Source organism: Vespa velutina, chromosome 10, assembly GCF_912470025.1.
Source record: "Vespa velutina chromosome 10, iVesVel2.1, whole genome shotgun sequence".
Lineage (NCBI taxonomy): Eukaryota > Metazoa > Arthropoda > Insecta > Hymenoptera > Vespidae > Vespa > Vespa velutina.
Genome location: NC_062197.1, coordinates 8,193,706 through 8,220,129, shown reverse-complemented (window position 1 = coordinate 8,220,129; position 26,424 = coordinate 8,193,706). Strand labels below are relative to the sequence as shown.

At 33.2% G+C, this 26,424-nt stretch overlaps 1 protein-coding gene across 2 annotated transcripts in view; it reads left to right on the top strand.

Moving 5' to 3' along the window:
- LOC124952715 overlaps positions 1-23,624 on the top strand; it is a 41,152-nt gene extending 17,528 nt beyond the window's left edge. Inside the window, exons 2-16 of one of the 2 annotated variants that reach the window (XM_047503028.1) lie at positions 5,986-6,160; positions 8,179-8,274; positions 9,852-10,173; positions 10,331-10,386; positions 10,519-10,673; positions 10,897-11,075; positions 11,155-11,207; positions 11,401-11,532; positions 11,838-11,879; positions 12,574-12,767; positions 15,418-15,643; positions 16,510-16,639; positions 16,780-17,087; positions 17,202-17,400; positions 17,465-23,624. In XM_047503028.1, the coding sequence (XP_047358984.1) occupies positions 5,986-6,160; positions 8,179-8,274; positions 9,852-10,173; positions 10,331-10,386; positions 10,519-10,673; positions 10,897-11,075; positions 11,155-11,207; positions 11,401-11,532; positions 11,838-11,879; positions 12,574-12,767; positions 15,418-15,643; positions 16,510-16,639; positions 16,780-17,087; positions 17,202-17,400; positions 17,465-17,629 (2,432 nt within the window). In that variant the 3' untranslated portion in view covers positions 17,630-23,624. Of the gene's footprint in view, positions 1-5,985; positions 6,161-8,178; positions 8,275-9,851; positions 10,174-10,330; positions 10,387-10,518; positions 10,674-10,896; positions 11,076-11,154; positions 11,208-11,400; positions 11,533-11,837; positions 11,880-12,573; positions 12,768-14,119; positions 14,346-15,417; positions 15,644-16,509; positions 16,640-16,779; positions 17,088-17,201; positions 17,401-17,464 lie in introns of both variants that reach the window. The other variant, XM_047503029.1, reaches the window with a different exon arrangement.
- The last annotated feature ends 2,800 nt before the right edge of the window (positions 23,625-26,424 follow it).

Here is a 26,424-nt window from a genome sequence, read left to right as displayed (position 1 = left end):
AATATCGGCTGAACCGAACATAATCGAGTCTGGTAAAGTGAAGGGAGCGGCGCGCGCACACTGGTGAACATGTAAATCAGCCAACTAACATAGGCGAAAGAGTTATCCCCTGGTAGATTTCTTTAAAGAACTCGCGATAAATTACGATTCGGAAAGCGGAAGTTTGCGATTGGACATTTCTGATCGTAAAGAGTAAGACTTGACTTTCTTGAGTACCTACGTAGGACGAAAAGTTGAAATCGCTTAATGGTTCGCTTGTGCTATTTTATCGTTACGTTTCGATGCTTCGTGCTATGTCCAAATTGACCTGGTGTAAGTCACGCGAAGAAAGTTAAAAAAGAAAAGGAAAAAAAAGAAAAATAATAGAGAAGAAAATGTTTACTTTTACGCAAAAAAATAAATATCGTTGGACTTCCGCTACCGGCAACGATGAAAAACTCTATACGAATTTGTCTCTATCCGCCTTTGAAAAAGATGGAATTCTTTGAAAGATCGTGCAAGTAATACGAATTAAATACCATAACTCGATCAATAATTTCAGCATTCTCTGAAAATCGTTTGTATCTCCTTTTAAGCGATCATGTTCGGAAGCTTCGACTTCGATCGGCAGCAACAATTCGAACGCAATTAAATCCAATAAAGGAATACAGATCCGCCGACGTTCACGTAATCGCATTTACCTCGATGACCGACGACGAAACCGACATGGAAAAAAGCATACGTTCTCGGACCGTTCGGTCTACGGTGTGTAATAATAAGTTTAGAGAATTCTTATGCAATCGGTATATTCGCCAAGGTCCGAAATTGGTTCCCTTTCTACGATTTATTACCTTCCGTGCTAAAGAAAAACCTCTATGATTTACGATCTCTAGATCTAATTACCTACTTTTTGCGCCACGTAATTACATTCGCGATTGGATTTGACCGAACTCGCACGAATCACCATCATTTCTCTCTAACGCGCGGACAAATTTCACTCAAGCATACCTGCATATGGGTATAAACGAATGATCGACACTTAGAACATCGTTATTCTCCTTCCTGTCATTATTTCTCCTTCTAAGATTTGCATATCAATGTGATTGTTTTATAATTCTTTTAGAAGACACTTGCTTTATTAAAAAACATAGGGGATGTATACCTATGTCTTCTATAGAAAAAATATTTATTTTTCAACTATAAAGAGAGAAAAAGAGAGACAGAGAAAAATAGACTTTGAAGATAGACAAACAGAAGGCGTGTGTGTATACGGAACGCCTTTAACCATTTTAAAGTGTCCGACATTATGCAAGACGTGCTCCAGTTTCAAAGGCTCGCTTTGGTATTCCAACTCACTTTCACTCATTCACTCGTCGACTCTTTTATCCTGTATTCTCTCTCTCTTTCTCTCTTTCTCTCTCCCTCACCTTTATTTGCACGACTTTCACTTCTCCGGACTTCGTAGGTCCTTCGTTACACCCCTCTTTGCGTTATATTTCAAACTACATCGTAATGTATAGATAATAACGTTGCGATTTATTTCCGATATACATATATACATATATATATATATATATGTGTGTGTACGTATGTATGTATATGTATATTGGAAATAAATATGTATATATATACATATATACATATATGTATACACTCGGTATACATTTTATCATTTTGAGAAGAACGAGGTGATAGAAGTCGTGACCGCTGCAATGAGTCACCAAGAAAGATGTTTATCGTTCAATCTACTCTGTTCCACGTAAAGACACGTATAATTTTGTTTTCTCTTAAGGTCATATTCCTTTTACGTCTATAGTACTTTGATTCAGAGCATCGACGAGTGTCCAGCCTAGAAGATCGTTATCTGCAAGGTGATTTAATACTCTTCACATTCTTATGTCTCCGAGTTTTACCTGAAATTATATAATACGATAAGAAGTCTGCTATGTTCTTAGAAAGACTCATGTGAAAATTATATAAATATCTCTCTCACGAAAAGGCGCCGGCATAAAGTAGGTACTACGCCGAAAACCACAATCTTCCTTGCGAAAGGCATCTTTTAGATACTAACTGGATTTTGTAATTTTTCGTTGCAAATCTTGTCTCGAGTTAACGGCCACTCCTCGCTTCAGCCACCACTATAAAGGATTTTAATGAGACACGCATACCTGCGATGAAAACGAGCATTTAGGTAGATACAAGTATCACACATATCTATGTACATACGTATCTAGATACGTATAGTACGAAAGGAGTAAATCGACTCAAATGAATTTGGTGTAAATCCGACCAAAGAAAGATAAAAAGAAATTTACAGTCGATTCGCGAGCCATTCAGTTTTGCATTACAAGCGACTCTACGTAGCATCCCATTCTCTCGATGCCTTTTGCGAGTATGTAATCACGTAGCATTCTTCGCAATTACGTTTTTAACAATCGTTCGTTCGTGACTAAGTGCAAGGAATTCAATTATATTTATTATATAGGCGAATTATTAGCGGCTTATATGATCTCGATAATGAGTAATTTATGGTTAAGACCACACTGAAGTCGATACTTTTCGTCTTCCATATTTGTGTTAACTTTTTTTACGTTAAAATATAATAAACAATTTTTTTTAATGTTACATTCCCGTCCGATATTTCATACGAGTATGACATTTAACAATATTCAATTATAATACTTTTCATATTCTTTATTACGCATCCCTTATGATGGAATCATTACTATATAGATATATCTATAATAATAAAGATGCCCATGTTTTATGTTATTCCATTGTGTTACACGATCTTATTCCGATGAAAATGTTCCAGCCAAATGCCAGACGTAAGGTATAGTCTGAGAATCACATTATTTGTCGGCGAGTAGAACTACGAAACGTAATTTCAATCATTGTTGAGAATGCAATTTGTACGGATTACGTTGCTACCGAAGAAATATTAGAAATGATTTTTGTAATAAGTTTTTCATATGTGTTGGTTAACACACGTTGCGTCACTTATCCAAATAATTATAAATTTTTAAAGAACAAAAGAAAGAATATATTTTGAAAATTGATCAATCACATTTATCGCACATGGTTTAAACAAAGAAAACATATTGATAATAATTTTATTTTTTTCCGCTTTAATTAACGATAAGAAATCTCGTGAACTCTCTTTGACTTTTGAAGAATTTAACTCGTGTCGTTATAGAATGGTGAGTCTGTCATTTTTTTGGATCAACTTGCGAACAAGTACGAGAACTACGATTTCGAGGTCATATCGAGTATACTGGTGAACGGATCTTTGAACGGGACCAGGATCTCCGTTTCAAGCGTCATTTAATTTTTTTCTTTATTTCTTTTAATCGTTAATCCACATCTTCCAAGGACGTCCGTCGTCACTATTTTGGCTTTTCTCAACGACCTTCCTCGGACTTGAGTTAACTGATACTTTCAATGTCAACAGGAAGACCGCATTCTCTTGTCTCTTATCTTTTTTTTTTTCTATCTCTATCTGTCTGTCTGCCTCCTCTCTCTCTCTTTCTCTCTCTCTCTCTCTCTCTCTCTACCTCATTCCATCTGTTTTCTCACATATTTATAATAATTATACGGATTTACATATTTCTGTCAAGTATTATGCATGTAAGTACGCATAAGTGACATGCAATGGTACTCTTTTTGTAGAAATATACATAATAATTGGTAAAATTATTGATTATGTTAGATTAATTTTTTCTTTGACGATAGATCTTTCTTGTGAAGATTTTTTTTTTTTAATATCGATTAGATAAACAAGAAAAATTATTTACCGTATGACTGATAAATTTATAAATACCACGTTCTTAATTATCGATTACTTTATATTTCTGAACTATTTTATTTATGGATATCGCATACTTGTATTTACATCTTTCTAGATAAGTTGCATCCATTTCGGTCATGCTTGACAAATGCAACATCTTTTTTTCTTGTAAATTTTTCTCTAAGTTTATCTCTTTCTCTTTTTCTTGAATACGTTCAATGAAGTTTCGATAAAGTATCCGCCGATTATCGAATCTGAAATTTTGTCAAACTTTTACGAATTATTATATAAGATTTTAAAAAATTTCAGTATATTATTTTTTTTTTTTTTTTGAGTCGAAAGTTCGAAAAATTCTCTATCATATTAACTCGAACTGATATCATCTTTCTATAGTTTCATTATATAGGTAATTCTCTTTTAATGATATCGACTTCTGTTAAGAATTGACTCGATATCAAAGTTTTAATTAAGTTGTACGATTACCTCGATTCTAACAAGTTTTATATTTATCGTTTGACGTTTCATAATCTGAGAGAAAATCTTGATATGTTAATAAATATTTTTTGCAAAGAAGTGGATAAAGAAGAAGAGAAGGAAGTTGCTGACAAGTTTTTGTAGTTAAAAAAAGAAAGAAAGAAAAAAAGAAGTGGTTAGAGAAATCTGATCGATGGAATGTCGTATGAAGCAGGAATATTTTTTTCTTGATAATTTTTTTTCTTTCAAATATCATAAAAAAGATAAAATTCTTTGTTTACCAAGCCAATTTGCATTTCACGGATTCCGTTGTAATTTACATCCTGTTACAAATCAACCTAGCACGGTGTCGAACGATGCTGATCAAGATACAAGCATATACATAGCATAATGATTGTAAAAACGGTTACGAACCGATCCAGTTTCTTTAATGGCAAGTTTCACGCGCCCTACCCGTTGTCATATTTGTCCTAGTAAGTGAATCAACACAAATAAAATTTATATGGGAGAAACATTTCGATGAAATATAAGTAGACAAGGGTTTTGTTGTTCCAGCAAATATTCTCACGTAAGAGAGTGAGCTGAGATGCTATGTGACGCAAGTTGTCGGCTTCCTAGCAAATCAATTCGTCCTTTCTTATGAGCCGGCCGATCCCACGATAAAATTGCATTAGAAAGTTTTAGTGAGTTTTGAAAAGAAAATCGAATTTATTATTTTGCTGAGACAATACAATTTTATGATCTCTATTTAAATGATAAACTAAATAAGATTTGCATAAAGAATTTTCTATTATCATCATAAAGTCAATTTTTTCATTTTCGTTAAATTATATAGATCGATATAAATGTTGATGCATCGCACGTACTTACACAAACAATCCATAGCCGAGTTGCATAAAGAGACACATTATGCGTATAACGTATGCGCAAGGTCGACCAAAAATCCGCTTACTTTTCTCTTGCGCAAGCTACCACGTATGCCGTTCGCATTTCAATATCCAACAAGTAATACCGCTATATCAACTAGTCTTGTTTGCTATTAAAAGATAACATAGACCTGATGGAAATAATCGAAATGGTTGCATCCGATCGTCATTATTTTCTAATTCGTTAAAATCAAATTGATGAGATTTTATCTAAACGACCAATTATTTCCTCTAATAATTAATTTGAAAACCGTGCAGTTATATACGAGAGACTACTTAAACACATAGGAAACAAACTAATGTATCTTTTCAGTATGGAAAGGCTAGCATTAGCAAAGGAATATCCAAATACGGTGTCCAACTAAAAGAAATATGTAATCGGCGGCAGCGCGTAAAATTGAACGATCAATTCGTAACCATACGTGTCGAGTCCTCCCTATTAACGAGTATTGTCTGAATGCTGGCCAATGTAAGGCTAATTTGCTCTTAAGGCAATCTCCTTCCTAGTAATTATAGTTTCCCGTGAAATTAATGTCCATTCTAAGCTGTATCGCTACTCCAACGCAGCCGAGCATACACGAGGAAGTTTCGCGTAAAATATAATAATTTTGTAACGTTTGCTTGGATCGTTAATTAAAGAAGAAAGAAAGAAAAAACAGAAAAAGAACATTTGAACTATAATATTTTTTTCGTAAGAAAACTTTTCTAAATAACTTTTCTAAATAATAATTATAGGTATTAATAAAAATCTTCTAATTAAAAATTTGAAATAAACAAATTGATTTGTAATTTATAAATTCTTTCTTTTTTTCCTTTTAGGTTGTCAACGAAATACACCGAGAAGTGCAAGAGCCAGTAGAAATGATGCAGCTTTGGAGTTTGAGTGTCCCGAAGAGTTCGGTTATTATCCTCATCCTCGAGATTGTACGCAGTACTACGTTTGTGTCTTTGGCGGTGCTTTACTCGAATCTTGCACGGGAGGTTTGATGTATAGGTATGTAATAACCATTAATAGAATATCATTCACGTGATTGATTGATCGATAGATTGATCAATTTTAAGATCTTTTAAACAAATTCACATGTATTTGATAGAGAATAGAAAATGTTTCGAATGGTGTGAAAAGGTGACTGATTCGGTGAAAGGGAAACTTTCTGTATCTTCGTTCTCTTCGTTGCTTGCATGTTTATAATGTCGCATACCTATTCCATAAGTATATAATCGTAGAAGGCCAACGTCCGCTTGAATTACTTTGCGGTGACAGGTGAACTCTTGTGAGAGTATCTTGTGAGAGAGAGAAAAGAGTTTCTTGATACTTCACAAAGAATGAACGGCTAATATGGCCGTGAATTAGAATGATAGTAAATGCGGAGAATGAATGGTATTTTTATTTGAAAACAGAATGATTAATAAGATATATGATACAGTTTGCGTTCTCGCAGATATGCTTTCAAAGATAAGAGATCTTAAAATTTTTAACAATTCTCGTTTTGTCATGTTTTCGCTTTTCTATTTTCATTATTTACTTTCAGATTGATATTAAACGTTGACTTAAAAGCTATTATATTGGATTTAAAAAAATTTAGATCTATTTCGAAAGTATTAATTTTATTCGAACGATTAATTCAAAATTACTTTGTTAGTCTAAGATTCGAATTGATAATCATGGTATAATTACAACTCATGAAGTTGTATCAAGCTGTGCATTTACAACGTGTTTCTATCTTTGCTATTCGACTTTCGTCTAAAGTAAAGTTTATAATGAATTTTACGTGCCAACGTGTCCGATGCGAACGCCGCTTTTGTCGATTGACCATTCTAGTGCGTACTAACTTGCTCGTTCGACGCTTTCGATCGGAACTTTAACGAGATACTGCTATGATCTTTAAACCACTATGGTGCTATAGTGGTCTAAAGAGACCAGGAAGCTAACGAGTCTTTGGGATCAACGATTTGCGCCTAAAATTGTACAATTCTAAACATTACTTTTTAAGATCAACTTGTTTCTATGATATTTCCATAAATTCTCGTATTTTCTTTTATTTTTTTTCTTCCTTTTTCTTAATTCTAATAACAATTAGAATTTCATAGTTGCGAGAACGATTTTAATATAAACCTCATGTGAAATATGAGTTTTGTCAAACTCGATCGTATTAGAGATCTTCTAGAGCCTTTCGTTTCTCTTACGTAAAAGTAGATTCTACACGTTACTATTAAGTTTGAAAAGAAAACTCGTCCATACGTATACAGACTCGTACGCAAAGTTTTAGAGTTGGAGCGTTCCAGAGGAGTGATATTTTTCCTTTTAAAGATTAACAAGAAATTACAAAGCTATTCTTGAGACGCATACCCTTGACATTTAACATCCGCCTCGCAAGTTTATTCCAATGGATTGAGTCGATTGAAATAATTTTTGCGCAAAGTTTCATCGATTTCATCAAACGTTTTATGATCTTAACTCAATTCGAGTTCGATATAAGGGATGTTTCGATTCGCTAAGCTAAGATGTAGAGAGAGAAAGAGAAAGAGAGAGAGAGAGAGAGAGAGAGAAAGAGAGAGAGAGATATCTTCGAGGTTGAAATATTTATAAGACGTCGATTTCAAATAAGTAAGTATATGGGCGATCGGCGCGCATAAAGCCGACCCTGGAGCACTTTCAATCCGGTCGTCTGGTTTTGCACAGTAAAAGGGGGTCGTACGTATAAGTGTAACCCTGGAAAAAATTGATCTGCCACACCTCGTTCGATACGGAGTGCTCGGTATATTCGAACCGGTGTGGCTCTCTTCATATATGTATGCGTGAATAAGTGTATCTGTATATATTAATGCATGCGTGATGTATGTGTGTGTATGTGTATGTATGTATGTATGTAGGAAAGAGGTTCTTAATAGTAAAGTGATATCCGATTAGGTATAAATCTGAGATTACAATGATATTAGGTAGATACTCGAATTGTCCAATTTTTTATTTCAAAAGGGAAAAATCTTTTTTTATTCATATTGTGTTCACAGTCATGAATTGCAGACGTGCGATTGGCCACGTAACGTTGGCTGCCCTGAAAGTGGTTCGGTCAACAAGGAAATCAACGAGGATCCGCTGTTGGAAAGGTATGACTTTGAAAGGGACAATTCGATCTTTCAGTTTTTAATAAAAATAATTCGTATATACATATCTATATATGTATATATATTCGACATAACAATCTCTCATTGAATACATCCTAACAAAAATATTCTCGTAACCCTCTTTCCCGACGTTACTTTTTAATTATAATTGACTGCATTCAATTTTATTAACCGAAGTAATCGTACACACGCAAAAAGTAATTGAGACATCGTCTAATGACGTCATCATCGCGTAGCATCGTTTATTCGTGCGATAGAACATACTCGCTCGAGAGTTTTCCCACCGTCTTGCTATTAGATCGACGATCGACCATAATAGAATCGCAATCTTACGCTTAATTACGAGTAGGTAATTACCGATAACGCTTGATCGCGGGATAATTGAAATAACGTGACGCTTTTCCCACGAGTCTTAGCGTGGAAAAATGATTTCTATTGGATAAAAGGAACTTTGTGATCGATCTTGACTTCCTCGAACGGATGTCCGTCGATCACTCCAATCGATCCGAATGTTTTTGTTAGGATTACGAAACGATCCCGTTTGTATTTCACCCACGTTTGAAAGTAAAGATAAAGAAAGAAAAAGTATAGACCGTAGACCGAAAGAGGTGAAAGAAGGTGAAAGAGTTTGGTCAGGGAGAGGTGGAGATAGAAAGAGGGAGGAAAAAGAGTAGGATAAATGAAGGAGGGAGAAATCAGAGAAAGGAAAATAACTTTGAGATAGAACGATTCGCGAGCACAATTCCTGTCTGTCCTGGTCAAACCTTCCCAACCTCCTCGCCTCACTTATTCTACTTGCGTTATCCTAACTCGCATGGTTAAATGGTTGGTGCTATATAAATACGATGTACGTGGGTCGAACAAGGCTTTCGACTTGTCTCTATACGCGAATACTAGATCAGCCAAGGCTACATTCATATTTTCATGCTACTTTTTCGCTAAGGAACATTCCATTTGAGTTACAAATAAATGTTTAGGGTTATCGAATGAGTTTTTATTTTCTTTTTTCTTTTATATATATAAAAAGTCGTCATAGTGAAATTGAACATTTTTCGGCATGACGACAGTTTATATAAAAAGATTTCTTGTGATGAGAGGGAAAGAGAGAAAAACAGAGAAAGAAAAAGAGAGGCGGGAGAGAGAAAGAAAGAAAAACTAATTTAGTTTTGAATTTTACTTCCGGCTATATTTTTCACAATCATTTCGATCGATTCTTTCTTTTCCCTTGTGAACTTCTCGTTGCGCCGTCTGAGATTCGTTTTTCTTACTCTCTCGCGTAAGTTTGTTGGCCGTAGACGGTATAAGCCAAGTGTCCCGTTGTGCAACGAGTTAAGCAATGAGAAGTCAGTGGGCATTCATTAAAGTATTGTATAGGAGAGGGGAATTTGATTTCTCAATTTCTAATAACTCGTTCTTCTCTATGTCTTACTTTGTTCCGGGTGTTAACGATAGCAATTATGATAGAATAGTTAGCTTTTCAAAATTCGAAGAAATACGTTATTATTGTAATATTAACGTATACAAATATCAATATTATCATGAACAAATTGTTCACGCAGGTCTACAAAAATCGAGTCATTGCAACAACAACAACAACAACAACAACAACAACAGCAGCAGCAGCAGCAACAACAACAGCAACCTTTGCAACGAACGATCCAAAGGCAACCACTTTTAATTACTTCAACATCTTCCCCAGCACCTCAGACCACGGAACGACAATATCGTCAGCGACAACAAGCTAGAAATTATCCTGAGGACGATTACGAACCTCCCAGCGAAATCGAGAACGATAGACAACAACGAGTCTATAGAGGACAACCTTCGACGATAGGACAAGTGCAACGTGACCGTGATGGACTTCGTAGAAACATCATATCTGTGAGTATTGATTCTTTCGGAAATGATAGAGAAAAAGAACAAGAAAAAAAGAGAGAAAGAGAGAGAGAGAGAGAGAGAGAGAGAGAGAGAGGATGATAAGAGAAACGGAGAGGTTTGATCGAGTAATTTTTTTGTCTTTCTTTATCGTTAATCACAGGAGAGAGAGAAGGAGAGCCTGGTGAACGCACGCGTTCAAGCAGAGTCCCATTTCAGGTATCGTAGAAGTGATAATTTTTATTAATCGATTTATGTATAATCGTGATTTCTCTCCCTGAAATGTATTATAAATAAATTACGAGAAGTTTTGAGGAAATATTGAAGTATCTATTCTTTCAATACATGTAGGACTCAGGTACCTTCAACGGAGTCATCTAGAATCGCTAAAACTTTGGCGTCTACGGTAGCACCGATCATATCAAAATCATATTACAATGATCCTGATCAAAGTTATCCTTATTACACGATTTATGAAGATGACGTATCCATGTATAAGGATGACGGTGAGTCATATTTTATTTGATTACTTTTAAGATAAAAATTTTCTATTCGATTGAATATTATTCTTAAGATTCGAATAAAAGACACTAAGCTTTTAAATCTTTTCCTTTAACGACTTAACATTTTAATAATTACTTCTTGTCGTTAATGTCCTCACAGACCCTTCCTTGACATTATCGAGGCAAGGCATTATTTCTCACAATGACCATGACTTTTCCCGCTTAGATTACAATCAATACACAGTGAATCAAACAGTTCCATTGCAACAACCAAATGTGAAGATAAGCGAAGTTAGTACAAAACAATATCCACAAAAATCGAAAAAAGTTAGCGTTAACGATGCGGATAGATATAATCTGAATCATGACGTTACGGCACAGGACTATGATATCTATGAGAATCAGGTAGATAGATTAGATGATTTTCTTTCTCCCTTTTTATATTTTTATCATTTTATCATTTACTTATTCTTTATTTCTTTAGGCTCAATTAAACAAAAATAAATTCAGAATCTCCGAAGGACAGCCACCTTTAAGGTAAAATATTAAAAAATTATTTTTATTTTTTCATGACTCGTTCAAAGATATACGTATGACTAAGATGCAAAGATTTTTTCTCTGTCGAATCGAAGTGTTTGTCGTGTATATTTAATCAGCATTAGAAATAGCCGAGTAGCTATATTCGATTAAACATGTGAATATTTCTTGTACGTCATAATACACAATACAGGACGAACGTAGTGAGCCATCCGGCGGTCCACGTGACGACTCCGAACACTCTAGTTGACACGTTTGTCCCATTGACGACTACCACTCAAACACCTACAACAAGCGCCAGGCCTTACACCGTTAGTGTTTCAAGGTATGTGTTTCAATGTATGTACTTACATACATATAAGAAGTTCGTTAAATGGAAATGTTTTCTTCACGTCTCTCCTTGATATCAGATGGATTCATGTGATCTAGATCGATGAACATGAGTGGCGAAGCGTCTTGAAGGGCCGTTGGCCGAGACCCGATTTCGCTCACGCACATAATGGCCTCCGCAAAAGTGATTCCTCGCTCTTACTTACTTTCTCCAGCGAGGAACAACGAACAGTTGTCCTCCCGATTCGATTCAACAATCTAAATCTTTTCTTTTTATAATATTTTCTTTTCATATTTCAGCCGAGGCCGTCCGCAACAAATCAACCGAGGCACTGCACCTCCGTAAGTCGACCAATTATTTCTTATAAATAAACATTCTATCGATTATCATCATAACATAATATTAATTACTTTAAAAGAGTGAAGTCGTCGAATGATCGCGTCGAAAAAAAAATATAATTATTCTTCAACGAGCAGTGAAATTCAATTACGAAAGAACTCATTAGCAGCGCGCTTCTCTCCTTCTCGTCGATAATGAAAGTAACGTCGCGAGATACTTCCTTTGAGTATCAACGGAAATACATACCGTGAAAATAACGATGTAGAAACTACGAGAAAGATAACAAGTTTTTATAAGTGGAAAGAATTACTCGAATATGTAGCGAAATATTGTATGTTTCGAGTATTTAACTTTTAAAGGCTATCATTAATGAAATTACATGTTGAAAAGATGAAAAAAATTAGAATTAAATAATTTATCAACTATCAATTAGTTTATTTGTCATAATTACTGATAATTTTCATTTAATATATTAATTAATATATTAAATAATATATAATACAAAATTTGTAATAATTGAATTTCTTTTTCTTATGGCATTATATAATGAAAAATATTGTAATATACTCCGATGAAATTTCACATTGACGTGATCTTTTTTATAATAGCCTTCAAGGGTTAAATCAATTGAAAAAACAAAAGAGTTAAATCGTTAAAGAAAAAAAAAAAAATAAAAATGAGAAACAATCCTTTCAGTCGTTCACGACCCACGTTGAAACCATCGACGGAGATAGTTTCGAAGGCACAGGAATTCATCGATATCTATAGATATCCACCGGTTAGACCAGCCCCGATTTATCCGACACCTCAGGTCGATAAGCCTGCAGCGAAATGCCGAAGAGACGTTTGTCTACTTCCGGATTGCAGCTGTGGTGGTGCCGACATTCCAGGTATACGCCCACTTTTGTCCTTAGCTTTGATAATTCTAAAGGTATACATAAGTACATATAGAATAGTAGTAGACGAATTTTAAAATGCAATTTTCTCTATTCGTTCTTTCACCTTTCGCTGTTAGATCCGATAAAAAGCACCGATAAACAACAATTTTATTCGATAGAACAGTTTCGTTCTCCTTTTTCTTATTATCATGCAAAAGAAATTTTTTATTTTTCATTCTTTCGATCGTTTAAAAAAAAAAGTTTTTACTATATCCTTTAAAAATAGATAAAGCGAGAAGTAATTCATGTAAAAATCATAGTGGAGAGGAAGTTCGAAAGGATTGAATCGTGTTTTGGCTTTCTGATACGAAGGAACGTCGACCGGCAGTGACGTAAGTCGTCGCGCTACGAATGTTAAGTTTGACGATCGGTTTAGCGGTCGCCATGACTTTCTCTGATTCTAACGTTACATATACATGTTATATAGCGCGTTCGAAAGTGAAACAGATCCGCGTCGCGTACGTACGTACATATATATATGTGTGTGTGTGTGTAAATATATATATACATATACATACACATATGTCTATATAAATGTATATACATCGGTCGACGTATCGCATGCGAGCGATGCCCTTCGAAATCGAAAGCTTTCCGAGAGAGCGAGTAATATTTTTTTATTTCGTTCCAAGATGAAAGCGAAGTGGTAACGATCTCTAGGGATCTCTTAGCTCGAATGACTCGTACGCGCCAGTAAAATCGAAATTCTTTTTCTTTCATTTTAATTTTCATTTTACCACGATCGAGTTGAAAGAATATTATTAATTCGTTTAAAGATATTGCATGGATAATTTAAATACAACTGGCATATCTTTTTTCATTTTCGAAATGGATTACGTAATCCATTTAATATTCTTATACGAAAGCAGCAAGCGTGTGAAATCGAACGGAAGATTCTTTTTCTCGATATCGAATCGAGGAGGTCGCATCTCTCCGATGAAATTTCCTGAGTATAATAGTATTAAGTAAAGTTGAAATGTCAACGAGGTTTTTAATTTCATTGACCAAGAGTTACGTAAAAATGGCCGATTCAACATTTTTTTTCTTTTTAACGGTACGTTGTAAAATTTATTACAAATGTTAACTTGGTGAATTAGATAACAAGATGAGATAAATAATTCGATCTAACAGATTGAATATCCATACGGATCATTTTAGTCTGATCGGATAAGAAGACGACAAAAAAGAAAAAAGTAAAAAAAAAAAAATGAAAAAGCAAAAAAACAAAATAATAAATGAAGGAACGAAGCTAAATTCGTATCGGGTTTAAAAATACATATACGATGAATCAATCGTCTATTCAGGAGGAATTCCAGCGGAGGAGACACCACAGATCGTCCTTCTAACGTTCGACGATGCCGTTAATGATCTTAATAAACCGTTATACGGTGATTTATTCGAAAACGGCCGTAAGAATCCGAACAACTGCCCGATCACGGCGACGTTCTATGTCTCGCACGAGTGGACAGATTATAGTCAGGTGCAGAATCTTTACGCCGACGGCCACGAAATGGCATCTCACACAGTCTCGTAAGTCTTTCGCTTAGTAAAAGGAGAAGAAGGAATTTTCGTTGTTGTCCTTTCTACCGACATTTGTGTGGCTTAACAAGAAAGGCTAGAAAGAATCACGTAACCGTGTCATATGGCGCGTGGCTATCGTCATTCGAGCTTGACGCTACGCTCATCATCCTCTCTCTTTCTTTATATATATATATATATATATATATATATATATATATATATATATATGCGTGCGTATATTTGTGTGTGCGTTTTTATTTCGCTTTTAATCACTTTTCATACACCAAACTTGTTCTTTAAGATTAAACGAGGAATAAACGCTAATTGCGAGGGATCTTACTGATCTTGAAAAGCGCCAGTCAAATAATACATCAAGATTTATTAAAAACTTATTATTCATTTTGTCAAGAAAAATATTATTAATACGACGTAGAATCTCTTACGATGACCGACTTAGAGAGATCTCTCCGAGCATAGTGAGTCAAGGCTATTTATCGAAGAGAAGCACGTGAAAGCAAATAGAGCCAATCAAGGAATAATAAATATTTACGGAAAAAAATGACGGTGCGATTCGATCGGTAGGACACCTCTAAGCTCCATAAATGGAAAATAAGAAAAGAAGGATCTTATGCGTCCGGTGAAACGATCGATTATATCTTTTTCCTTTTTTTCTCAGCTTCCTCTATTCGTCTTCTAAAACGAGAGGAAGCCGGTACGCCAACGACACCGATACTCGTAGCGCGTGTAAAGAGTTTCACCGAGCGCGTACGATACTCCTGCGGTATACTAATGACGCCTACTGACTGTAACTCTTTTCTCTTTCCCATTTGTTCTCTCTCTCTCTCTCTCTCACTCTCTCTCTTTCTCTCACTCTCTCTCTCTCTCTCTCTCTCTCTCTTTTTCTTTTTATCTATCTATCTTTCTTTCTTTCTTTCTCTGTCTCTTTCATCGTCATGCATCATCATCCTACGTCCCCAAACAATTTAAAACGCGACGAAATCGCTATTTCAAACGGAATAAACAAAATTTCCTACGATGTCTTTGAACCTTCTCCTTCGTATCCTACAACCCTAAAAAACAGGTGACTATCTTCCGGAGGAGATCCCACAAATCGTCTTGTTGACGTTCGATGACTCCGTGAACGATCTGAACAAGGGACTCTACGCCGATCTCTTCGAGAAGGGAAGAAAGAACCCGAATGACTGTCCTATCTCAGCAACCTTCTACGTGTCCCACGAGTGGACCGACTACAGCCAGGTTCAAAATCTCTATTCTTCCGGTCATGAGATTGCCTCCCACACGGTCTCGTAAGTATCCTCTTTGTAGGATCGGCATCCCAAAAATATCTATCTATAAATATATATACGTATATCAATTTCTACAGAACATATGTACGTTTTATTGTATACAATGGTCCATGTCAAATGACAAATCGATTTCTCTGATCTCGAGTTCATCAAAATCACTTGTCTCTTCTCTTTTCACGTCAATATGCTTTCGAATTTGATTTACGCTTACCCAATGATCATTCAAATCATCGGCACGCTATAACAGATCATCAACGGTAGTAGGTATCGATTAACTATCATTTTTGATCACTGCTCTCAATTAACTACTAATGTAATGCTAGCTTGTATTACCGATCGCCAAAGGAAACATAGGTCATTCATATTGTACGGATAACAAATCGAATCGTACGTGCTCGACGCGAAAGAAACGTTCTTGCTTTCGCGAGTTATGAAAGACTAGGGCCGAGTCCAAAGATTCGTCATGATCGCACTTTCTTCGTTCAATATATATATATATATATATATATATATATATATATATATATATATATATATATATATATTGAGCTCAATATACTATATAACGATTTTCTTATTTTAAATAATATGGTCAAATATATTCAATCCTATTAGTTTTATAAAGAAATGTTTGAAATAAAAGTTGTTGAATTTTGAGGGGTTTAATACTGACTTTAGTGTGATACGTTTACTAATATAAGTTCTTAATCAAAACTTTATCTGTTCAATACTTTACAAGCTTAGGAATTTGCAATAGGAAATTTGGAAATGTCTTGTATATATCTAGATGAATTTGACTCGGTCCTAGGATATCGTTAATTAGAAAAATTCTTGGTTATTACGAAGGTAATAAATGTCAATCGTAGGCACAGTTTCGGAGAACAATTTTCACAAAGAAAATGGGCACGAGAAGTAGCTGGACAGCGTGAAATCCTTTCGGCTTATGGAGGTGTCAAGTTGGAAGATGTCAGAGGAATGAGAGCTCCATTCTTGTCGGTAAGATTAATGATTCCTTCCAAACACTTAGTTTCTATTTTCTTTACCTAAACTACATGTCTCTCTCTCTCTCTCTCTCTCTCTCTCTCTCTCTCTTTCTCTCTCTTTCTCTCTCTCTCCCCTTTTCTTTTTCTCGGTAGGTCGGTGGAAACAACATGTTTAAGATGCTATGGGATACGAACTTCACCTACGATTCATCGATGCCAATTTATGAGAACAGACCTCCTAGCTGGCCTTATACATTGGACTACAAACTCTTCCACGACTGTATGATACCGCCTTGCCCCACCAGATCTTATCCTGGATTGTGGGAAGTTCCTATGGTAATGTGGCAAGATCTGAATGGTGGTAGGTGTTCTATGGGAGACGCTTGCAGTAATCCGCCAACTGCCGATGGAGTCTACAAGATGCTTATCAAGAACTTTGAGAGACATTACACGACTAACAGGTATGCGATTATCTCGTATTTTAAATTTTCAATTATCGATCGATTTTTCTCGTATATGTATTTATATATAATATTACGATAAAATCAAATGTCTTGTGTATTTCAACATAATAGAGCACCGTTCGGTCTCTTCTATCACGCGGCATGGTTCACTCAACCTCATCACAAAGAAGGCTTCATATCTTTCCTTGACACGATCGTTGCTATGGATGACGTTTGGGTAGTAACAAATTGGCAAGCTATTCAATGGATTAGAAATCCAACGCCTCTAGCTCTGATGCATAATTTTGAGCCATTCAGTTGCAATTTTGCGGTAAGTCGATTGAAAAAAATTAGCAGAGAAATTAATGCGATAAAGATTATCTTATTTTGTTTAGGATCGACCGAAGAAATGTAACAATCCGAAGGTTTGCAATCTCTGGCACAAAAGTGGTGTTAGGTACATGAAGACCTGTCAAGCTTGTCCAGATATCTATCCATGGACGGGCAAAACTGGTATTAGGAGCAGTCGCATCGATAACGAAATCGATACTCACGAATGAAACGACAAACCGATCAACGTGGCGATCGAGACCCACCAATGAGGACGAAAGAGCCAAAACGAGAAGAACGATACATAGCTCATACAGCATTTGTGTTCTTTTATCTCTCGTTCCTCTGAAGAAATTCTGAATTTCGAGTACGCCAAGCTGTTTTATTTTTCTTTAATTTTTCTATTCTTTCATTTCTTTTTCTTTTCTTTTTTTTTCATTTTTCCTCTTTTGCTCGTATTATTGGTCGAGAAAAACAAAACAAGCAACATGGCTACAACTTTCGCGACTTTGGTGGGTCTGCGAAGTGTAATCAAAAAAAAAAAAAATTGAGTCCTTTCTAGAAAAGATTTCAAAATAGGACTGTTGCATAGGTCGAAAAACACGTACGTGTTCTTTTTTTTTAAAAAAAAGACTTTGTTCCTTTATCTTTCTTCTTTTTTTTCTTCTTTCTTATCTCGTCCAATCAGTTAACCACGATAATATAACGACATTAAGATATAATAATTGTATACAAATACGTTAAAATGCTAATTGCGTTATATTGTTGAAACAGGGTAACTTGACACGATACGAGTAGAATTATTAAATTATTTCGAAGCAATGTATTGAGACGGCGGGCATTGATTCATGTGAACCGATGAACGTGGCACGAATCGGTGACCGCGAGTCAGTGAAGTGTAGTAACTTTTTTCTTCTTTTTTTTCTTCCTTCGTCTCTTTATTTTTATTATCTTCTTCTTTTATCTTTCTATTATCTCATCATTTTCTACGTACGTGTCTTCCTTATATTGTATTTTATTTTATTTTATTATAAGCAACTTCCTCTTTTACCTACTTCGAAATCTTTCAACACGTTCTTGGCGTACTCGGAAAAAATTCGAGATAGAGCAATTAATCACGAGTAATTAATAATAATAATAATAATTAAATAATAACAAAATGATAACGATAATAATATTTGCGGAAAGAAATATGAAAATGATTGCCGATCATGAAGTTTCGTACGTCATTTCGTGATATGTATTATCATCCACCGAGGTTCGAATGTGCGGAGATCACTTTGATGGAAATTTATTAAAAAAATGTCGAAAGAAAAATGTCGCTTTCTTGAAGGATCGTGAGTACGAGAGGAATCATTGTGTTTTACCTGAACCTGAAAAATATAATGCGGCTTTAATAAATACACATTTCGCTAGAATTCACAAACACACATACACACGCGCGCACGCATATAATTTATCGTATAAATTAATAATCAAGTATAATCAAATGGAACTGAACGAATAGAATCTTATGAAAAATGACGTTTACTTTAAATCAAGCAGGATGACAGTTATATGTCATATGTTTTTATTACAAACATGTATTTGGGATCGGTAAAGGATAGAGTATGGAAGCCCAAGTATCTAAGTCATATTTCTCAATATCCTGCCAGTGAACACTATTCATATATGCGATATTTTCAATCCAATATTTCTTGAGATTACAGACCGTCATAGCCTTGAAAAATTAAAAAATAAGTTTTCTATAAAACAAGAAATCGATGAGAGATCAATCACCTATATTCATTTGAATCATAGAAATTTTATAAATATGATTTCATATATTAGTCATATTACCCGTTTATTTTGTATGATCCATGCGATAACAAACTTGTTATCTTGCAAACGAGACCATTTTTCCGCCTTATTCAAGTAAATATTTCTCTGTGATTTTTTACCATAAATTATATTTATATGAGATTTAAAAAAATAGAGAAACGGTTTTATGAATGGAGCACGTTTCGAAACTCGATTGAGAGTTTTCGTGATTTGATGAATCCCGTCGAAAAGTTCGATAAGTTGATTCGCTTTCTTTAAATTTATACAACGAATTAGTACTAGGAGAAAGCATTCCAAGCCCTGCAACGACAGATCAGAATATTTAGAATTTATTGTCGTGATCAATAATATTAATTCGAATGAATTACTAGGCAACAAGTGACAATTGTAGAAAAATCATCATGTTTAACTTCTTTCGTGTAACTATCCACAGTTAGTTCACAACTTTCGTCAATTCTGTATCCCCTGAAAGGAAGTTCGATGTGTAAATATGTATCAATGAATTGTAAACATTTTCATGAACTTACATTCGCAATTGCCAAATCCATAAACAACTTAAAAGTCGAGTAAGACAAACTGGATCGCGAGAAACACAACCTTTCGTATTGCAAACTATTTTATAATAAATATGTTGTTTTTATTTTTTTTATTTTAATTTAATATATATTTCATTAGTATGAATCGAACGATCGATATAATTAAAGATGGATAAACGTACCAGTGAGTGTTTTGGCATGTTGGAGACAGGATTCGTAAGATTCCAAAAATACTCCAGCTTCTAAGAGTAATTCTAAGGAAAGAGCATAATACCAGGTAATCGCTGAATTATCGATGTCCTCGTCTGACATATAATGCAGCTCGTTGATGAGATCAATTGCTTCGCTAATATGTTTTGTCCATATCTGTTTGCAAGATATGAAAGAGTAAAAGAAAATGTGAAAGAAATATGTTTACTATTGATTACCATGATTTCTATAAATGATGGCAGCAAAACAAGTTTCACATGGGTAAGTTTCATCATGTATGTCATTTTAAGTATATTTTTACCAAATTCTATGGCATCTTGAAATTCGCCTCTCAATGCTCTGTTATATATAAAAATATAAAATTATCGAATATGTATAATTAATTCGACTTTTATTTGATTTTAATAGTATTACCTGATCTCGTACATCACCATAAATATTTTCGTTATAAGAATTAAGTCTTCTGGATAGAACCAATACGTTTTTCTTTTTATTATCTCTATTATTATATGCTCAAGGCATCTGATAAAATTGAAGTTATCTCCACGTCGAAAAACTTTCACAGCAGTCAGATAAATTTCGGCCTGTTTAAAAAAATTACCTGCATTTTCGAATCCTAATCTGAGACTTTGTAAAATGATCGACTTCGCAATTTTTTCTTTTCCCTCTATCTAGATGATCATATTATGATCGTATTTATTCAATAATTTATGTAACTTGAAAATGATAAAATCAAAAGAATACGATTGTCACCATAAGAATCAAAGAAAGTCGTCCAAGATAAGATGCCAATTCCAAGTTATCAAAAGCTGTAAGTCCTCGATAACGATTGACAAAATATTGTAAGAATCTTTTTCCTATTTGTAAAAGTAAGTTTTCTATACAAGCTGTGTAACAAGCAGCAATTGTTGATTGTGGTATGTTAGTTTGTGACGATACTGCTTTGGTATATATCATCTTTGCTTGCAAATAATTACCTAGTGCCACATGAGCATCGCCTAAAAATCATTTTCTTTAAATAATTATATAATTAGAACAAAATCAGCTACATACCCATCAACATCAAAATTATTCCTTTATTAACGATCGAATGTTCATTACATGTTCCTATTTGCTGACATTTCGTTTCTAATTTCTCGTGTCTCTGTTTGGCAATTTCAAGAATTTTTAGAGCAAACAATGGCTCTGCAATATAAATTAATCCTATGCTATATTCAATTAGAAATTCCAATATATGTTCATCTGAACCTATAAAAAAATATATTCAATCAAAAAAATTATATTCTTGCTAGTATAAAATAATATAAAAAATAATAATAATATAAAATATGATAAAAAAATGAAGTATATTCTTAATATACTAGGATCAAATGAATAAAAAATTACCTATTTGCTCGACATATTGACTCAATTGCCAATATATACAGTTAATTTTGTCGTAACAATAACAACTTCTATAGTCGACAGAATTCAATTCTTTTAAAAACATATGAGAAGGATCGGTTATTCTTTCGGGTGTAACAAACGATCGTCTTAAAAATTTTAATCTGAATTTATCATATAGGATATGATTTGATACATTTATAACGTCTGATGAAAAATTTATAATATGAGATATAATTTCGATGAAAGATATATGACAAAAATGAATATGTACAAAACGAAATGTGACCTTCTATTTGTTCCTCTTCTTCACCATACTCAGAGAATGACAATACAGATATTTTAGAAATAGACTCCAAAAATTGTTGAATATCAGTTTTAAGAATATTTCGTTTTGGTTCTCTAAATACATCGGTAGTTATGATCTGCAATAATGATACAACAAACTTGGCAAAAAATAGAGGAAGGAGATTTACAGTAGAAAATGAAATGAATCGTGAAAGAAATTCTTAAGAATAAAGAAGTTGCATGAAAAAAAGTAATAATAAAATAAAATATAAGAGGGATAACATAAAGTATATTCCTTTACCTCTTCCGATAAATTTCTAAAGAATGTTTTTGAAAAGGAACCGCCACCACATCCTTCACATTTATGAGTTTCTCGTCTGTATATCTTACAAGCTTTGTACCAGTAGTCATTTTTTTTACTCCTTTGCAACATATTGTACAACATTTTATGAAACGAAAGAATCTTAAATTCCAATATCTTGCAATTAGAATAAGTAGGTAATTCTGATATCCCAAAGTTGTCTAAAGATTAAAACAGATTTGATTTTTACACAATTTAGGTGAAACGTTTAATAGTGTATAACTCACGAGAGACCGGGCAATTACATTGTACCAAATGATGCATGTTAGAGAATGTTTTTCGTCTTATAAGTAAACTATAGAAATAATTATCCGTATGAAATAGATGTCTTTGTATAGAAGCACATTCCACTACTCGTATTCGAATTAGTTCGGACACGACTGCAAAATAAAAAATAAATAATTTTACAAAATAATATAATCATCGAAGAACATAATTTACTTGCTTTCAGCTGTATGCTTTGCCGTTGAATTTATCATAAGAGTTTGAACGATCGTCCGTACAAAAAGTTGACCGATTGCCGCAGCACATTTGATAAATTCTTTCTGATACAAATTCATCCTTTCATAAATCATCCTTTTCAAACCTAAAATGATATAATTATATTACACATATGTTTCTTTTTAATACGCATCAAATTCATTAACATTCAGATATTATAATAGTTACCACTATAATTCAAAGTGGCATCAGCAAAACCAATATATTTTTCATTAGTTATACAAATAGGAAAAAGATTTGTTTTAGAAGAAGGGATCACGTCTTCTGGGAACAAATCATACGGCACTTTTCTTATCATATAAGATTCCGGGAAAATAAGATTATATTGTTTTAATTCAGTGCTAGTCATGGTTAAAAAATCAAGTCCATTACTTTGCAAAGTCAAACTCAAATATGTTTCACACCAGCCTATATCGTTTTGACTATATTTTTTTATAATCCTGTTTAAAAGATATGTACTATTAATTATCAATACATTGATATCAATATAATATCATTATATTCATTTGAACATTTTATAAACAACTTACGCGTCCAAACATTTAGGTATTGCGACAACATTAAGAAATTGACAGGCAAACCCAGTTAACAATTGGTTATCTAGTCCGTCTAAAGAAATTTTTATTAATCTTCCATCTTCAAAAAAATTTTCCTCTACGTCGAAGTTTTCGATATCAAAAGGTGGATTTAAAGTAGTTATTACTGTTACTACGTTAATATTGTCAAAAGCTAATGACACAAAATGCCAGGACATCGAATCAGTATAATGAAAATCATCCAAAAATATACACATTTTATCACTCTGTAGCATACAAAAGTTTTATATGAAAAATTTCATTAAAATTTATTTAATTATAACTATCACATACTTGATTTAAAATAATGCTGAAAATTTCTGTCATTTTTATATGACGTTGCGAATTATTAGCCGCACAATACTCATCCGAAAGAGGAAAAGAAACTTTCATTAATGTATTTAGGTAACAAAATTCATTTGAGGAGAGAAACGAACCCAATTTCTTTTTTAATACTCTTTCGCGATCTTTAATAGACTTGCAATCTTCTGCATCGAGTATCTAAAATATAAGATCGATTTAACATAATAATTAATAATGCATCGTTAAATAATATAATTCATAATTACTTGCCAGTAAAATAATATAATAAATCACTGTATATTCTTTTTCTGAATAAGAATGATGCAGAGGAAGTTGGACCACATTTATTTGTCTATTTTTAGCAATAGTGACGTAAGCATCGAGCAATCTAGATTTACCAGATCTTTCATTACCCTAAAAATGTTAACCAAAATTAACAAAAATCTCTAAAATTTTATTGTATTAAATTTCAAACCGTTATCAATATTCCAGAATAATTTCTATCCATGATTCCGATATTATCTAAAATGTCATTGAAAGTTTCCAGTTCTTGAGAACGGCCCAAAATAGGATAACGATAATTCAAGTTCGAAGTGTTAATCGGTGTTAGCTGTATACTATAAGACACCCATAATCTATAGAATATAAATTTAAGATTATAATAAAAATATTACTTACGAAGGTATTCCAAGAAACTCGTAAATGTGATACTTTCTATTTCTTTTTAATTTCTGCACACCATTCGACTTGAATGCAGTTCTGCTTAAATTACTGTGCATTATGGTATCGTAGTCGCAAAATATCTTTAATTAGTTAATATTTATAAAAAATCTATCTTAAGCGAAGAAGAAAGATATTAAAAAGAAAACAATCAATTAATATATATATATATATATATATATATATATATATATATATATATATATAAATAACCTTATCATGTGAAATTTCCATCATTCCCCTAGCTTTGGTCACTGGAACACCGATGATCATGTAATCTTTTCTCAAGTTGTGCCCAACAACTCCACAATAAGCCATTCCTTGGTATAAACACAAAAATTAAATGATTCAAAAAAAAAAAAAATAGCATATTTAATAGATCACACCTGTGGATATACCAATCGATACAACATGTGTACGCCATTTATTTTTAAGAGCCTGTAATATTTTAAATGCGCATATTATTGCATTTTGCGCCATTTTTCCATTATTATTGTCATTAACAATTCTGATCGATTCTTCTAATCCAAAAACAATCGAAAATAAAATATTGTTTTCATACATATTTACTAAGTATATACATCCCAAGTATGAATCGATTATACTGTAAAATTAGTATGCCGTTATATTCCGTAGTATTTAAAGACACTTTACATAAACCTAGATGAAATTACCTATGTAGAAGTAAATAACACTCATCCACCAAATAAACAAGTTCTAAGGTTGTGCAATTAGAGGGTACAATATCTATACAAATCATTGTTATTCGTCTTGTATCCATTAGGTGTTCCACCGGTAGGTCATGTATGATCTGTTGCAATTAAGACAACGAGTATGTAAAATTTGTTTGATTTAGTTCAAATTCGTAGAGTTTTACTTGCTCAGCAACTGCATTTATTAGATAAACTTTTAGTTGAACTCCAATATTTCGTTTTACTGCTTCTTCTACATAACTTTGTGCTAAAAAAAAAATTAGAAATTATATCAATGTGTTTAATAATTATTTTTTATAATCGATTTACAATAATTTGTTTAATCATAATGTACTTGAAAATATCTTCTTGTTTAAATCATCATCGGAACTATTATTTTCGTCTTCTGTTGAGACCAGAGTTGTTTTAACTAACAACTCAGTTAATTTTTGCAAAATTATAGGATCCCGTTGACCGGAATTATTCGAGATTAATGGTCTAATCGTAGTTTTATGTCTTCCTATTTTTGTACTGTTTTCTAGTATTTTAATTATCTGCAAGAAATTGAAATAAATGATCGTCTTGAATAAATAGTATATTGGTTGAAAAATCTTTTAACAAACTTTTATATTATACGCATCCTTGATCACATATTCGTATTTGAAAGGTGTACAGTGCTTCCAGGCGTTCATAGATAAAACTAGATCACCAGGTAGACAAACATTCTTTGCTTTTTTAAAATCTAAAACCGGTTGACCCGCGATAATGTAATATCGTGATAGTTCGTTTCCGATGATACTAAATATTATATTTCCAGCCGAAATAATTATGTTTACTGTTTAGAGAAACATAAAAAAGATTTTTGATGCCAAGTGGAAATGGGATAAGTATTAATATTTACTTTTTGACATAATTTCTTCATCTTTTTCGACGGCTATTAGTGCATTTTTTAGATTGAAAGCACAGCTTATCACTTTTGGCATAACGTTTAATATTAATTCACCATGATGAATCCTCCATAAAGATAATATCGTGTTCTCTGATTAGTTCTAATCTATTATTTTTTGATCTTAGGATGAGTATTTATATAATAATGCATACATACGCGAAAATTTGAAAATGTCTCCGTCTGCCGAATATATTTCATCGACTATAATGTTTAAATATTTATTTAACAAAATGGTAAAGGCATACATTCCACCTTTTTCGGCATTTCTATATCTATTGTAAAGATTTGTTAAATCTGATAGAGAAAAGGAAAAATGTATGCATATGAATTATTTTTTATAATATTTATATATATACATATATACATATATACATACATATACACATACACACATACATAATTTGATAATTTTATACACACACACAATTAGAGGATGCTAAAATTAACCTGTAATATCAAGAAATAGTAAAATCACATTAAATTGATCTATAATCTTATTAGTTAGATCTTTGGCTAGGATGATCTCGTTTGGTACAAAAGTTGCCATGAGACGAGTGAATTTACTTGTTTGTTGATTATGTAAAATCTGAAATAATGAATAATATTTGTAAATCATCCAATTTTTTTCTCTATTTACATATAATTATAAACTAACATTTTTCAAAGAAATTCGTCTTTCATCTTTT